Below are 16040 nucleotides of genomic sequence, written 5' to 3' on the forward strand. Positions count from 1 at the left end.
CAAGAGGTGATTTGATGCAGGATGAAATCTCTCTCTGTGGGAATAGTAGCTGCCTTATGCATATGTACTTATTAGAACATATTAAAAAAAAAAAAAATTAGAAAAAAAAAGTGCTATTACATGCATCTCTGCCATTCAGGGTTTCTAGAGTTTCTTTTCATTGTGTGATACCAATTCTCTATGAATTTATTGGAAGTATATATACCAGAAATAATTTGGTTTTGTTTTGCTTTAATTTGTTTTTCTTCTTCTCTGGACCACAATAACTTTCTTTTTTAATTGAAAGGAAACTTGTGCCAGAATGGGGATATTCTGACATGCTTCGATAAGCTTAGGATAATATGTTATGCTTACACTCTTTTGAAAAATAAATTGTGGAATATTTGTTCCATTATTGGTGTGTAAATAATTGTTTGTAAACATGTGCAGAACAGTTGAAGTAAACAAGAAAGGACCTAAAACAAGGCAGGTCTAATGATATTCCATCCCACCAATCCTGGAATGATAAAAAAATATATATCCTAAGAATGCGATATGTGTATACAAGACTGTCGTAGGATGGAAGATGCTAGCCTCTGTTTCTAAGCATTGCTTCAGTGAAAGAAGTCCAAATTGCATTTTTCAGTAATAGAATTATTTCTTTTAAGAGTTGTATCCACAGATACTTAGTGATTGTGTTAATGCAGAATTAGATATTTGGTCTCATTTCATTCAGAGAGTTTGTGCACAGCTTCTTGTCTTTTGAACAATATGTTTTTACTGGTAATACCTTGACTTTCAGGACTGAAATATGAAGAAAAAAAAAAGTATTAATGAAAATCTCTAAAACCTGCAACATTTCACCTGGTTTCTTATCTAAAGTGATGCAAGGCTTTCAAGAAAAACTTCAAGTCAGCCCAAATTCACTGAGCACTGGGCTCAACTTCACTCAAAAGGGTTGTGAGCCCTCGCAAACCTCTTGAAGAATCTGGGCCATGTTTCAAGTCAGTATTGAAACCTGTAATCAGGCAGGATTCACGTGCTCTTCAGTTTCCTTGAGAGCATTTACCCATCTCTGGCTTGAATTTTCTGTGGTTTGCTGGGATTTTTTTTTGCTTTCAGGATAACAATGGTGGAGCCCAAGTAATGATTACTAAATACAATTTTTTCCACTGCAAATATCCGGGCACTGGTCACCCTACTCAGCAGACTACATTGCTACTAATAAAAAGCATTTGCAGCCCTAGACAAAGCTCTGGTCATTGCTGTGACTGGGGAAAGTATAAGGAAAGTCCATTTGTATACCTTTGCTACAGATTTCACACGCCCATTTGAGTGCATGTTTGTAAATTGCTGTTGATTGAAACATTGTAACAGAAAAACAGCAATTATCTTTGTATCCTAATTAAGCCACTGGTTTGCTCTTTTTTGACAAATTTAAAATCAAGATTTTCTTTTTCAAAGGCACTGTATCTATGATTTATAAAAATAATTTTAATGAATTATTATTGTAGAGCTATGTAGGGAAAGTGGAATAAAAAATAGCTTAAAGGTTTCTTCTTTTTTACATTTCTACATGAATTTTATACTACTGACATTTGTTACCAGGAAGTTAAGAGCTTTTGCATGTTCCAAAAGCTACTGACTCTTGGGAATCCTAAAATTCTACATGCAACTTAACAGGCCAGAAGTCTAGCAGACTGAAAAGGGAATCAAGCACCAGCTTAAAAGAGCTTTCTGCTAAAGCATGCAGATCTTAAATGAGATTTAAGTTGTGCTACCTGAATGACTGCATAAATATAAATTTCACCTAAGCACATGCACAGAGAAGATTGGCAATTGCTTTGCACATTGGTGATGCCTAAGTTAATGTGCACGTTCTTGTCGATTTTTTATTAAGTATTCTTTCACTGATGTAAGTTAAGTGAAATGTGCACAAAAAAATTATGAGAGAACATGTGGCAAATAGATAATTTTTTCACCAATGTGTGGGAGTGAAAGTTTCTTATTTGTAATTTCCTTCACATGATCACCATATGATAATATCTTTCATATAAAACCAGTCATGTTTTCAATATGTGCCTGCTACAGCTCTAGTACTTCACTAATGGATGTGTGTACAGGGAGCAGGAAGAGTTTTCATTTGTCAAGCAACTTGTAGAAAAGCTATAAGGCTGAATCTTTTCTGCTCTTTACTCAGCTTTTCCTCCTCTTGGTAGACAAGTTCCCATATTATTTGAGTTTTTGGAATCATTATTTAAGATCTGGTTTTAAGTCAATTTCATGACTTGGTTGTTGTTTATATTACTGCAAGATTATTTTGTTTTTTAATTTTCAAGTCTTTGAGTTTTGTGTTGATTTCTTTTTGTGGTTGTGGTTTTGGATTTCTTTTTAATAAGCTTATCAAAATTTGTGCAGTTTTGTTTTTGTGGTTGTTTGTTGAATGGGGAGTTGGTTGGTATTTTTCTTTCAGAATTGATCTACATGAGTATATCCTCAGATGGTTTCAATATATTTTACACATTACATACTTAAAATTAAAATTATCTGGAAACATCTCTATTTTTCACCTTGTTGCTAATTATTCGATTGTATTTTTACAGCCAAAATAGACCAAGAAAATGAAGAGAAGTCACTGACAGAAGCACATAAAAGGTAAGAAAGAGCAATGCAGTAAAACCTTTCTTTGAAAAATATGGTTTTGTAGCAGTTGTTGTATTGATAACCAGTATTACTGTATTTTTGAATATTGATAGAAATGCACTCAGAAAATGAAGTGATATTTAGTTATTTTCAATTTTGACAATGAAGAAAGATTGAAATTCTATAAAGAAATGTTGTACATTACTCCTGTCTTTCAGAAAATGCATTAAACTTATGTAAAAATAAATTCAGAATGTACCATTTGGACTGAGGAAAACTGTTCATACTACACAAGAATCGTGGTGATTTGAGAGATATTTAGCATTCCCCAAACAAATATTATTCATTAGGCACCGTTTCTTCTGCTTATAAAATGTCCATTTTATAAAAAAGAATTAAAACCTTTTTTTAATAAACTAATGGTATGTGTAGTTAAATGTGACTTCCTTTGTAGAATTGCTAATAGATCTTCAAATACTTTTTGTGGCAAAAGGCAAAATACCTCATTAAATTTCATCACAGATGTGTGCAGTTGAGACAATTTCCAAAACTGGGAACCTCACTGCATTTGCACCACACGTGGTTTGGTCTGATTTTTTGGAAGAGTTCTCCAGCAGCAGTGTTTAAATGGGACAGATTTTTATCTGTCCCAGCAAGAGATCGAAATATGGTGCACAGTATTTATAGCCCAGGTTTAGTGAAACTCACAGTCTGCATTTGTTTATCCTTTGCTAAAAACAGCACTTTCTTTTTGTACTCGCTACAACTATCACTTAATACATACTAGTGAATATATCCATTATATATTCCCAGAATTATGAAGTCTCTCAGTAGGATTCCTGTAAAAGATATCACTATAAATGTTACTACTATGGGGTTTTTTCTACTGGTTTTTGCTATGGTTTGTTAGCCATTCTATGATCTCAGTGCCCAAATTTGCTACCTGCAGTATTGCCACAGGGCGGTTGACATCTTTCCTGGTACAACACCACATTCTCTCTCTATTCTCTTGGGCAGTGTACTAAAGATAGTACCTGAAAAAGAAGCCAAGAGGAGTGAGTGCCACAAGAACCTCCCTCCTTACTTGTACAGAGATGGTAGTTCCTTGAGTGGCACATCGGTGGTGTGGAATCATGGTGGGAAAAAATGCAACAAAGGAAGTGTAAGAGAATCACAGACAGCTGCTTTGAGTAGATTCCCTTAAGTTTCATTATAGAGTTACAGAATATTCTGAGCTGGGAGGGACCCACAAGGGTCATCGAGTCCAACTCTCAAATGAATGGCCCATACAGGGATCAAACCCACAACGTTGGTGCTATTAGCACCATGCACTAACCAGCTGAGCTGATCTCAGGGTATTGCTGTGGCTTAGTATCACACCTCTTGCTCAAGTATATGAAAGGCATTCCTGACATTTCTTAGGTTTGTTTAACTGCTCGGTTACATAATTCTTATCTTTAAAATTTTCCTTCACAATAAAACTTTGAGAGAAGATGGTGCTGTTAGGAGATTTTTGTGATCTCTGACTGCTCTTTTAAGGAAAATGTTTTTCCTGTGGAAAATGGATTAGAATACTACTCCAAAGGTGACAGGAATCTAATGACAGTGGAATCAGCAATCTGTTCAGAAATCTTGTGATTTATCACTATTTTTTGGTGTCTAATTCATTTTCCATTCTAATCTTTTTCCCTGACGAGACTGGAACCATCATATAAAACTTCCTATTGGTTTAATTAGCATAAAGGGGGAAGAAAGTAAACTGCTCCCTGGATTGTCATTCAACTTCGTCTGCTTCTTCTGACTTGTCCTAATTCTTTCTTCTCCCCCTATATTGAGTGTAGCAGCTCCTTTTACACAGTTTGTCAAAGAAGAAAATTCTGATTCATTGCTCCTCCTTACTGTGAATATCTAGCAAGGATACTCACAGACATAATCTTTCATGGAAGACATAAGGAATTATGCTAGGACCACATTTACTAATATCTAGGTTACTAGATATTATTTTCTTTCTTCCCTCCACCTTCCCACTGAAACTCTTGATCAGATTAGTGGTATTTGTTAAAACATTGAAGACAACTTCATCTATAGTTTTAGTATTATGTGTAATTATTTCGCTAAAATTTTTAATTTAGCTTGGAAATAAAATGCTTGGGATCCTTTTTGGCAGGTTTGGGTGAAAAAGAAGATGAGAGCTTAAGAAGCTAAATAAAAGATTAGTTGCATTTGACTAATCATAGGTAGATAGCAGTGCATAGGATAACGAGACAAGCAAGTAGTGCAAAGGAAAGTGATGGATTAGATGGAGCAAAGTTAATGTGATTAATGTGCTTGGATTTTCCTTGTTGAAGTGGATGACTTCAGCCCATGTGTAAGTTCAGGTCTACTGCATGGAAGCATTTCTTTAGCTTTCATTAAAAACTAAGATTTTTTTTTTAATTATTATTACTATTATTATTTTCTTTGTTAGTTTCTCTCCATTAGAATACAAAAGCCCAAAAGAAAAGCTCTTGCAACAATAACAAAAAAATGTTTCTGAAATGAATAATGATTTGGGGGAAATGCAGCAATGTGTATTTTAAAAAAGCTCAGTTGTGCAATAGATGAGCTGAAATGGAAAGTTAATCTTACACACAAAATGAAGACAAAGCAAATGGAATGTCTGCTCCAGGGACTCCATACAGTGTATAGCTGTTCATTTGTCACAAGTGAGAAAATGTTTAATCAGTTTGAAATGATGTATTCTCTCTTTATTTATCGTGTTTAGTGACTTTGAGAGTGTCAGTATGTAAAGTGTTTATCCAAGGAATGGATTTCTGGCACATGGATAAAATGAAAAGTGAAATGTTTAGCTCGCAATAGGCATATGTTCCAAGATCTCTCTGAGTAAGTATCCTGAGATGAGAAGAAAGCACACAGGTCTATGTTTATCTAGCTTACGCAGGCAGACAAGGAAGGCTCCAGCCTGGTATTAACACTGAAGTGACATGGAATGTCTTCACCAAACCCCAAACAATTACATCATTCCCTTAACAATATTGATAAAGTGTAATAAGAAAGAACCTGGCACTTTCCAATTAGATCCTCATTGCTAAATGCTTGAGAAACTGTGAAATACTTGTCAAGTTAAAGCAAAAAAAAAAAACTTGTTTGGGGGGAGGTGAAAGAAGTAAAACAGAAAAGAGAGAGGAGGAGGAGGGGAAAGAGATGCTTCTGTATTTTAGGAGTCCTCAGTTCGGTGCACCTTTTTTTTTTTTTTTTTTTTTTAATTTGAAATAGCATCCTCTGTCCCAAGACTTGTATTTTATATATGTTTTCTCTTTTCTGTATTTTCATTTACTTAGCGTTAAATATCTTTCATCTTTTCAGATGTGATTTTACTTAAGCAGCAAGAAAAAAAAATTGAAGTAGTATTGTTTCCAGGTATGCTTAATACAATTTCAGAATGAGACAGACTTTTATCATAGCATCCACAGCAGGTAGGAACCAAGATTGCAACAAAATTATTGTCCAGATAATATGGCAAGTGATACCTCGTTTGCCATGCTAGGATAAAAAGTAACAGCAACAGCAGAAATACCATTTTGCAGACTTATAATCAGAAATGAGTTAGTTACTCCTCTTCTTGCACTTCATTTCTGAAGAACCAATAGCTAAACAACCTGACTGAAATTACTAGCAACAGCATTCAGTGAAGTTGGAATTCCTAATTCTCTGTCTTGCTATCTAAACAGCTCTAGAGGAGTAGCAAGTAACTTTATTACTTTCTTATAATACCTCACCCAGTATTAAGTTCTCGTCTGCTTAGAAGGCTTCCAGATTCACCTCTTTTTAAAAAGCAAATAAATCCAGACTTGTAACACTGGTCTCTCCTCCACTGAAATAGTAAAGATGGTGTTTTCCTTCCCCTTTCCCTGCAAACATTTGTGTCTTCTTGGAATAACACTGTGGGAATTATTCAAAAATAATTATCCAAAATTTAATTGGAGATGTTTGTTTTTTATATCTAAGACACAGTCAGATGATATTCAATTTTTCCTGTTCTCAGTCTAACATTTGCTCAGAAGCATTTGATTCTAAATTCAGTTCAGCAGCACTGAAAATTGTTCAGTTACTCATATTTCATATAATTAATTTATATTCCACTCCTGTAAAAGACAATGTATGCTAGAAATGTTTAAGAATGCTACTAAAGTTTGGGGGGTTTGTTTCGTTTTGTTTCTTTTTTAGTGTTTCAGATAGTATAACCTTGCTTGAAGTGATAAGTCACTAAGTCAACAGTCCCATGCACTGGTGGTTTAAAACCATTCACCTGTTTTTCCTGTTGATGCCTAACAAGAGCTGGAAAGACAGAAATGCCACTTGCTGTCCTGGCTTTCTGTGCATCACTCATTTAAAAAAATCTTAGAACTTAATTTTTTCTTTAGCAAATCTCAAAGCATTATGAGAATATATATTTGTTTTATAAAAAGTCAAACAGAGGCCTTGTTGCCTTTTGACGTAAGTATCAACTGGGGAATTTAGGACGTGCATGGCTTGGTATGAAATGCTCATCTTTCTATATTGGGATATTTTTATTTGGTTTATTTTATAATTTGCTTCCATTACTTGCACATTCCAGTGATTTTTGGGCTTTTAAGTGCTTTTTGAGTGCAGCCTCCCAGGCACCTCTTCTGTTTTCAGGACTTTTAATAATCCAGTTTGAAATGTGTTGTTGCTTTCTTTTGCTGTAGCAACAAAACGACATTAATTTTGAAGAGAAATGTTTACCTTTAAATTGCTTGCAAAAAAAAAAAAGTATTCCTGACACAACAGTCTTTGCAGACTTCCATTGACTTCACTGAATATGAGACTTGTGGAGGAGCAAAGGTTTACACCTGCTTATGAGCTGACAAGTTGATGACATTTAGAGAAATAGCAGACAGTATGGTACAATGGCACTGCTGAAAAGCAACACCTCGAAATGTAGCACCTAAGTCTGGTAATCCTTTAAAACATTAAATGTTCTTCCCACCTCACTACCCTCCACACAATGTTTTGGATTGTTTCCAAAAGTGAACTGTAAAGTTAAAGTGAAAATTGAGTTAATGATTGAAATAAACTGGTGAAAAGCTTAGTGGAAGAGGTATGTATTTAAAAAAAAAAAAAGGCAACAAGAAACAGAAGGAAAGTTCTAACTGAAAGGCAAGAATATGCTATGGGACTCTGTCTTTCACTACTGTTTGGCCATTCATCTATTGTTGGTTCCTTCACTCTTATGTCTCTTTTCTCACTGTGTGGCTCCCAGCATGCAGGCTGGAATTGCTAAGGGTAATACATTTCAGACCATAGATATACATTAGTTGGATCAGCAAAAAGTAAATACTTGCTGAGCAGAGGATATGTGTATAGAAGAAGCTTACAGACTGTTAAACAGTTTGGATCATTCTAGTTTAGTATCCTGTCTCTGACAAAATATCAGGACCAGTAGATACACAGTAATGGAAACTTAGCCAGCAGTTTAGTTATGTCAGAAAGTCTCTTCTAAAATATGGGTAATTGGTCTTATCCTGAAAGATGAAGTCCTTGTCCTTTTCTGAAAATATTTGCCAAATGATACAAGTCCTTAACTATTTAGATGATTGTTTTTTGCCTGTAAGAGCATTATCTTTTCTTTAAAAGATTTTGGCTTCCTTGCTTTGAAAATAATTTTATTTTATTGGTTTGAAATTAGTTTGTATTTAATGGCATTCATTGCTAGTATGAACAAATGGGAATACAACTTCTAACAGTCTGGGGTACAATTCAGAAATCTAGTATTTTATGCAACTTATTCTAAAGTTTATGTAGAGGATTTATTCTTAGATCTTACAGTAAAAGATAAAGGACGTTAGTTTAAGGTGCAACTACAGTTACACTGCTAAATAGCAGCTAAAACCTGGATAACAATATAGTTAAAATAACTTGGGTCTGATCAACCCAAAACTAATGCTATGGCATCAAACTGAGGATTAGAAAAAGAGAAAATAGAAGAATCAGGTAGCTAATAAAATTAGTGGGAAAAAAATACATGAATTAAAGTCTTTCAATGTGTCATATCTTTTTTGGCTTCCAGTTTATGTCCAGCAGGTGGTTTCACTGAGTAGCCCTCAAAAATTCAAGATATTCCTCTTGAGCTGTTGCAGCTGAAGTAAAACGCTTGTGTGCGTGCATGTGTGATTAGCTCCAGTGCCTCTGCATTTTGCATCAGCTTCTGATTGTGTTCAGCAGGACTTTTCTTTCATCATTGTCTACCTGAGCTGTTTGGTTAGATTGTTTCCTAAGACCTTCATAGTACAGTGTTCACATTTGCAAGTACTGTGACTTAAATGTGGATAACGCGTCTCTTTTACTCTCTTGTGCTGATTTGCCACTAGAGTTGTTCCTTTCTTCCTTGCTGTATGTTAAGATTTACTTTAAGTATTACAATATTATGTTGCTGTTGTCATGTATATGCAAATGGAATAGCAGAACGGCAGGGGTGGTATTTAATTAGGTCACAACTGCTGTATTAACTCATCTGGGAACTATCCAGTAATAATCTGTACAATATAGGTCATTCCTTCCATAACAATTTCCAGCTGATGGAAGGCTGCCATCCACAAGCCCCTCCACGATATAGGGCTTGCTTCAGCCTACTGCTGAAACTCCACTGTGCTTCTCATATATGGAGATGAGGTGACTAGGAAAAAAAAGCATTGTCTCTTTACTATTCCTTGGTTTGTTCCTCGGCCTCATTGCCTTGTTTCTTGACTTCTTCGACAAGCCGGTTCAGAAACAGCTTTACTGGGCCAGATCCCTTCTGTACTACGTCTTAAATGAGGGCTTCTCATGAGATAACCTCACCCACTTCTTTTCTCAGCTGCTGCCTGATAGTTCTACCTTAATCAGTCTGTGGAGGAGGTAAAACTTCCTGCTTCACCCTAGAGAAAACAATTAGGGCGTGGTCACCCCAGACCAGAAACACTGTGAAGCCTTCATGTAAACCTTGGAAGGGATGGGAACAGCTCCTCCAGATATGAGATAATTTTCTTAGGTCAAAGGAGTATGGTTTGTCTAGCTTGGCTTGGATATGTGAATATTGATGATTCACAAATCCAGAGTGATGCGGTTATTTAATACAATATTTCTGTTAATTCCAGTGGCTGCCACCTTTTCATTTAGACTTAATCCTTGTAGAAAATGTTGCCCATTTTCTGTACTCATCTACACAAAGTTTCCATTATTTCTATGAAGAGGATATATTGGGATAACTTGAGAGTTGAATCTTAAGTGCTTAACATTTGAAAAATCCAAGTAAAGACCTTTCCAGCCTGGTGGTTCATCAAGGCAGATTTTGAAGTCTTTCAATTTCCTTTCATGGGATTTTGTCATAATTGACTCTTAAGAATATGAAAGCCCCCATGAACAGCTCTGTTTTCAGCAAAGGATGGATTTCTTCTATTCATAGTTGTGCTGGCCTATGATGATATTAGTGGATGCATGTTAAGGAGAGAGCTCTTGGACACTGAATTAAGTAAGAACGCTCTCCAGAGCAACCACAAAGCGTTAAGGTGAAATTGCATCAGACAACATTTAAAATGCTAGGATGTTCTATAATACCCAAGTGTTTAATACCATTTTTATTTTATAAAGAATAAAAGCATATTTATTCTATAAAGAATAAAATTTCAAAGAATAGAAACTGAAACCTAAATTTGACTTGAGCACCAAAATAGAAATTATTATGATTATGCCAAAAAAACCCCTGTACATTCATTTCACATGCTATATTTAGAGGGTATTTTTGTCAATGCACATATATAAAATTTAATCTATGTTGAATTTTATTCTTAATCTTGTGTGTACCTGACATTTGGTAAAGCATGTGTGTGGTTTCCATCTAGATATCTAAATAATCTGCTCTAGATTTAAGAAAAATTATTATTTCATTATATAATTGTTGAGATTTTTTAGACAACCCTGACCTTGCCTTTTCATGAATTTCAGTTACAAAAGTGAGCCACACCACGGGAGCAGGCAGATTACAAGGCTGAGGCTGTCATCAATAAATTGAAAAAACATAATAAGCTTTTAACACAGTATTTAGTGCACAACAGTTCTGGACTACTTCCAAATGTAATTATAACCTCTTTAAGTAATAATGCTTGCTCAGAAGGCCTCCAGTGAAGATGAGGTGTGTTAATAATCTGAAGCCAAGATGGGCTTTCAACATGAGGCTTTTAGCAGTTTCTTACAGCACTGAGGCCAGCAGCTTTTGTGTCAGACCACTGCTGTTGAAATTCATTCTACCACTGTATTCTGTGTCTAACGGCACCTTATTATTTCTTCAAGTTCAACCAGCCAAGGGTTATTTAATATCTTTGAAGCTCACATGTTTGTCTTTTTAAGATAGAAAAATAGTTTTCTCTTGGATATGTTTCTAGGCCTGACTTTCCAGTGCACAAAATTACACGGTATTGTTTTACACATGCTCATATTGCTTACATCTAGTTTAGCACAGAGCTATCGATACGTCTGGAGCAGCTTAGCTGGCAGGCATGGGCATGATATCCACTGTAACATGAAATTAAAAGCATTAAAGTCCAAGATAGAGAGCCTAAACATTTATGCAAAGTATTCAGATAACAGCAGATTGCAGCTAACACCAATGCATCTAGAGAACTTTAACTATCTCAAGCCATGATTTTGGGAGAAAGTTTGAAATTAGTTAAAATTGTAATTTTAAAATGACATGGAAAAAGCATATGCAACTTAAAAATGCATTCAAAGAGTCACGCTAAAAAATGCTTGGGTTTTTTTCTATTTTTTTTCTCAGAGTGGCCTGTTAGAATACAGATGTCAGAGGCAAGGAAAAGACATCAAGTTAGTTCTGTTTCTAATGTACTATCTCAATTCATATTTTATTCTGAATAATATTCTCGAATAGAGACAGAACCTTTAAATATGCACAGCAGAATTCAGGTTCACATAAACCCCAGATACTGGGTGAGATGTAGCTGACATGCTTTGCATGTGATTTAATGAAGGTAGCAAAAATATCTCTAACCTACCTTTCCTGAGCTTTGATTTTCAATTAGCTGGAAACTGACTCAGAAAAGCAGAATGGCTTTTTCAGCACTGTGGTTTTTTTGTCGTTAGAAAAGTTCTGTTTTCCAAGATAGCTCCCTCCTGATGAAATTTAGCACCTAATCCTATGCCACCTTGGATAAAAGATGGCATTGTTATATCAGTGGAGCACTTGTTTACATCAGAGTAATGCAAAAACCCAGACTCAACCCAAACTCAACCCAAACACACAGAGGGACCAGGTTAGAGCCTATTGTTTTAGAGAGAAAGAGAATAAAAATACGGAGAAAAAAATAATTAAACCAGTGAGGGAAAATCTTGCAGAATACTGTTTAAATGTAGTATCAACTGTGATCCCTGATAGCCTGCTGTTTCCAGAAGATATAAGGAACAAGACTTGATTAGGCAAATGTCATCATACCCAACAAATAAATCTTATTCTGGACCTGATAAAATTATTTCCTAAAAATAGAGATTTTGAAGGTCTCAGAGCTCAAATTCACCTTTTAACAAAAGTATCATTTGGTTTAGTTGTGGCCATTTTATTTTGCTGTTTTGCAACCTTCTGTTAGGAGGCCCTTTGTTCATGAAAGACAGGACTAAAGTAATACTCTCCCACTGAAGGAAGTAAATAGAAGGGTCTGGAATAACAGTTTAAATTGAGGTTGAAATGGCAATCTGATATGTGAAGGGTTTATTCACTGTTAACACCATGAGATCATTGGTCTTCCTAAAATTTTATTTTTCCCAAAATGTTTGAGTGCAAAGCTTTAGTCCTGATACCTGTTGAATTTAACAGTCTATGTCATAGTGTATGCTCTGTGCTATGAAACAGTATTCAGTTACAGGGTCTGCTGCCATTAGTGTAAAATATGGAAGTTCTGCATTTGTGTTACTAATCATTACGTAAAACTAATAATATTGATCACTGAAGATGAACATTAAAGTTGCAAAGCATTCCTAGTATTGGAAGCGAGGGTGTTAAAATTCTCATGAGCAAGACAGACCAGCCTGTAAAAACATAATTTTCTGTTCTTCGTATTGGATGCTTTCTGTTGAGCTTTTGTTGGGAGAAAAAAAACGGTACTTCAAAGGTAGAGGGATTTCTTTGCTCGTACTGAAGCTGCTAATTTTCATATGGTTGGAGCAATAAAACACTTTTTGTTTAATATGAATTTATAAGAGGCAAGGGACTAGACATGAGGGAGATGACTTAGGATTCAAAACATTGCAAATGTTTGGCAGGTTTTTTTTAGAGGGAAGGAAAAATCTCTTGAGACCGTTGTTTTCTAAGGAACAATATTACAAAATACATAGTTACACAATATGAATTGGCAAATGAAAGAAGAGATTAATGATTCTGGCAGCTAATTTAAGCTGGAATATTATCTCAACTTTCTTTTTAATATAAGAAAGTTATAAAACGGGGGAAAAGTAAAAGGACAAGAAGAAATTTCTTACCAGCATTTAAGTACTATTTATCTTGAATGAACCTGTATTTATTTTTTATATTTTATCACTTATAATCATGCAGAATAAGAGACAGCACTGAGGAAAGGCAATTAAACTTTTTTTTTTATAAAAGAAAACAATAGGTGAAGAAAGTGGTGCAAAGTTACAGTGCAAAGAAGGACCCTCAGCAAAATACATCAATAGATAATTACAGCCTTCATAGAATGCTATGCATATAAAGTTTCCTAACAGTCTTGTGCTATCTCAATAACCAGGATGCTGTTTCTCTTTTATTTTACATAATTTTGTGTGACCTTGTTGGACTGATTGGTATTCTGTCTGAAGATTAACTCTTGGTATTGCTTTCAGATGTTGAATACGCTTAGAAAATACATACAAAGCCTTGGTCTCTTTATAAAACAAAACAAATACTAATGTGATGATTCAATTACCACAATTATTAGCAATTATTAGCATCCAGGAAGCAAATACTGTTACTTAGGTATTATACTCATCTTTCAAATGTAGTTAACAATTCAAGATCAACACTCTGAACAGGCTTACGTGCCTATCAATTCAATTTGGCTTTAGATAAGACTCATGTCAAATTGTAAGTAGTAGGAGGAACATACAAGCTTTTCTTTCTCTTTTACCTTCTTTGTTTTGGTAGACTATGCTTAGCTCTAAATTTTATCTGTGAGTTTAATCGAACTAAAAGGTACTTCAGTAGTTTCAGCCTGATTTAGAACTGCTTCTGAAACACAACTGCTTTGCAAAAGTAACAGATTAGCACCATTTACACTAACTGTTCTTAATCACTAATGTATATAAGTGACGCTTAGAGATTTATAAAGCCAAAATAGTAAAGAATATCCATGTTGCAACTTCAACCAAAAGATGTAGTCTGTTAAACAGTGCAGAACAGAAACACTTCTTTCTGCTTTTAAATACACATTGAAGCAAATCTTTACTCTCTCAGGTGATTTAGTTTGCTGCATGGGAAAACCAGATGCAAGTGTGTTTGTGCATGCGTTCACCATTTCTCAGGAAGGTCAGCCAGGGCGTGTCTGTACCTATGGTTACTTTGCTATTTGTTTGGCAAAGGAAGCCTGATCAAATAATGCTGAGATGAAACTACTGCTGTCTATTGCTTAGTATTGTTGATTTGCTTTTGTACATGTTTATAAACCAGCCAGTGCACCCCAGACAGCAGGTTTGAATTTGAATTATTGTCTGCAACTTTTTGCTAGTTGTTCTCAGAATGGAATGGGGAAAAAATGGTGAATAATCAATAGCTGCTCTTTAAATATTCCTAATGGACCAGATCTATTAGCTAGTATTGCTGTCAGTGAGCCATTTGCAATGTGAATAGCTTCTCTTCTTTTTCATATGATTAAATTTGGCTTGGCTTTTAGTACATCCATTCCTTTCTTCCCTCCAAATAGAAAAATCACTTTTATAGACTCATAGTTATACTCAAGGGAGCACACATGAAAGTCCAGTGATTCATTCATCAAATTTCTACATTTGAGTAAGCAGTGAGTTTAGACATCAGTCTGAAGTGATTTTTCTGAATTACACAAACCAAAGACATTAGAAGATAAGAAAGGAAGAAAAGGAACTAACCATCTTTCTTTATTTATTTCCTTCCTTACTTTTCAGAGATAAGCAGCTCTTCCATTGTTCTGAGAAAGTTGGTGTTACTTAATTCTCCTTCGGGGCCAGCTTGAGGGGTATGAAACCCAGTCTGAAACCTGTTTAAAGAATTCCGGCTTTTGCCATGTCAGGATAAGACAGTAGTGTGAACAATACTGTCTTATTTTAATCATGCTTGAGAAGTCAGGCTGTTTGAAGCAAAGGCAATGACCTCCTTTACCTACTTTAATCCCTGAAACTAAGTTGCATGCCCTTCCTTCCCTCTTCCATGACTCCACGATCTCCAATGCGCATTCCTTTCATGACTCTCAGAAAGAGTATGGATAAGTATGAACTTTTCACTTGAGAAATGGACACTAAACAAGCTTTGCAATACTTGTTTCAAAATAAATATTTAATTTTGCAGATAGATGAAATGAAATGAAATTCAGAGAGGTCAGATGAGTTTCCCAAGGTTGTATGATGCAGAAATTAATTTAAGTATAGGAACAAAAGGCTTTTGGGCTCCCTTATTTGATCCAAAATGTCTATGTGATGCACAGTTAGGAATAGTGACAATAGTATTTGCATATATTTTGTTTCAAAATCTGCTGAAGAATGAACAGGAAAATTTGAATGGCTTGCAACAGAGAAAAGCACCAGAAATATTTAAGATATTTACTGCCTGGCTGAAGTCTGAGAGGATTGTATCTAGTCTTGGGGCTATGGCAATGTCATCCAAATTTCTCTTTCTATTTAAAATGCATGTCCCCTCCTGGAATTAGCCTTGAGATATGTCTAGTTTGACATATGTAAACATTTCCAAATCAGGTATTTAAAGACCATGGTAACAGGATTTATTTCTGCCCATGTTTTATTATTTGATGAATTTGGATTGGCTTTATTTGCTTTGTCTTTCATGTGTGAATTATGCCATTTTGTCTTGTACTACAAAAATGACAGCATCAAATGTATAGCAAGCAGTTTCCATATGTCTTCTAAATGCACTCTAAGAGACTTTAATGCTAAATAAGGGTAGACCTCTCTGGTTAGAAAAAGTGTGGTAACTGTCTTGACTGTTTGATCTGCATGTATAGAAAAAATTATTTGATCCATAGAGATTTGTGCCCTGAACTATTATTGTGCTGCAGCTGATGTCTTGTGCATTGTTACTGGGCATTAGAAAGGTGTGACATACTAACAATGACAACCTGCTATGCTGCTGCTGTTTCACATTTCACAGACAG

At 35.2% G+C, this 16040-nt stretch overlaps 1 protein-coding gene across 1 annotated transcript in view; it reads left to right on the forward strand.

Annotated features, from left to right (window-relative positions):
• FMN2 (formin 2) overlaps positions 1-16040 on the forward strand; it is a gene marked incomplete at both ends in the record, with an annotated part of 150867 nt that overhangs the window by 118508 nt on the left and 16319 nt on the right. The window contains one exon of the mRNA XM_082302427.1: positions 2583-2634. Within this exon, the coding sequence (XP_082158553.1) occupies positions 2583-2634 (52 nt within the window). The remainder of the gene's footprint in view (positions 1-2582; positions 2635-16040) is intronic.

The sequence above is a fragment of the Coloeus monedula genome (genome assembly GCF_965178545.1).
Source record: "Coloeus monedula genome assembly, chromosome: 2".
Classification (NCBI taxonomy): Eukaryota; Metazoa; Chordata; class Aves; order Passeriformes; family Corvidae; genus Coloeus; species Coloeus monedula.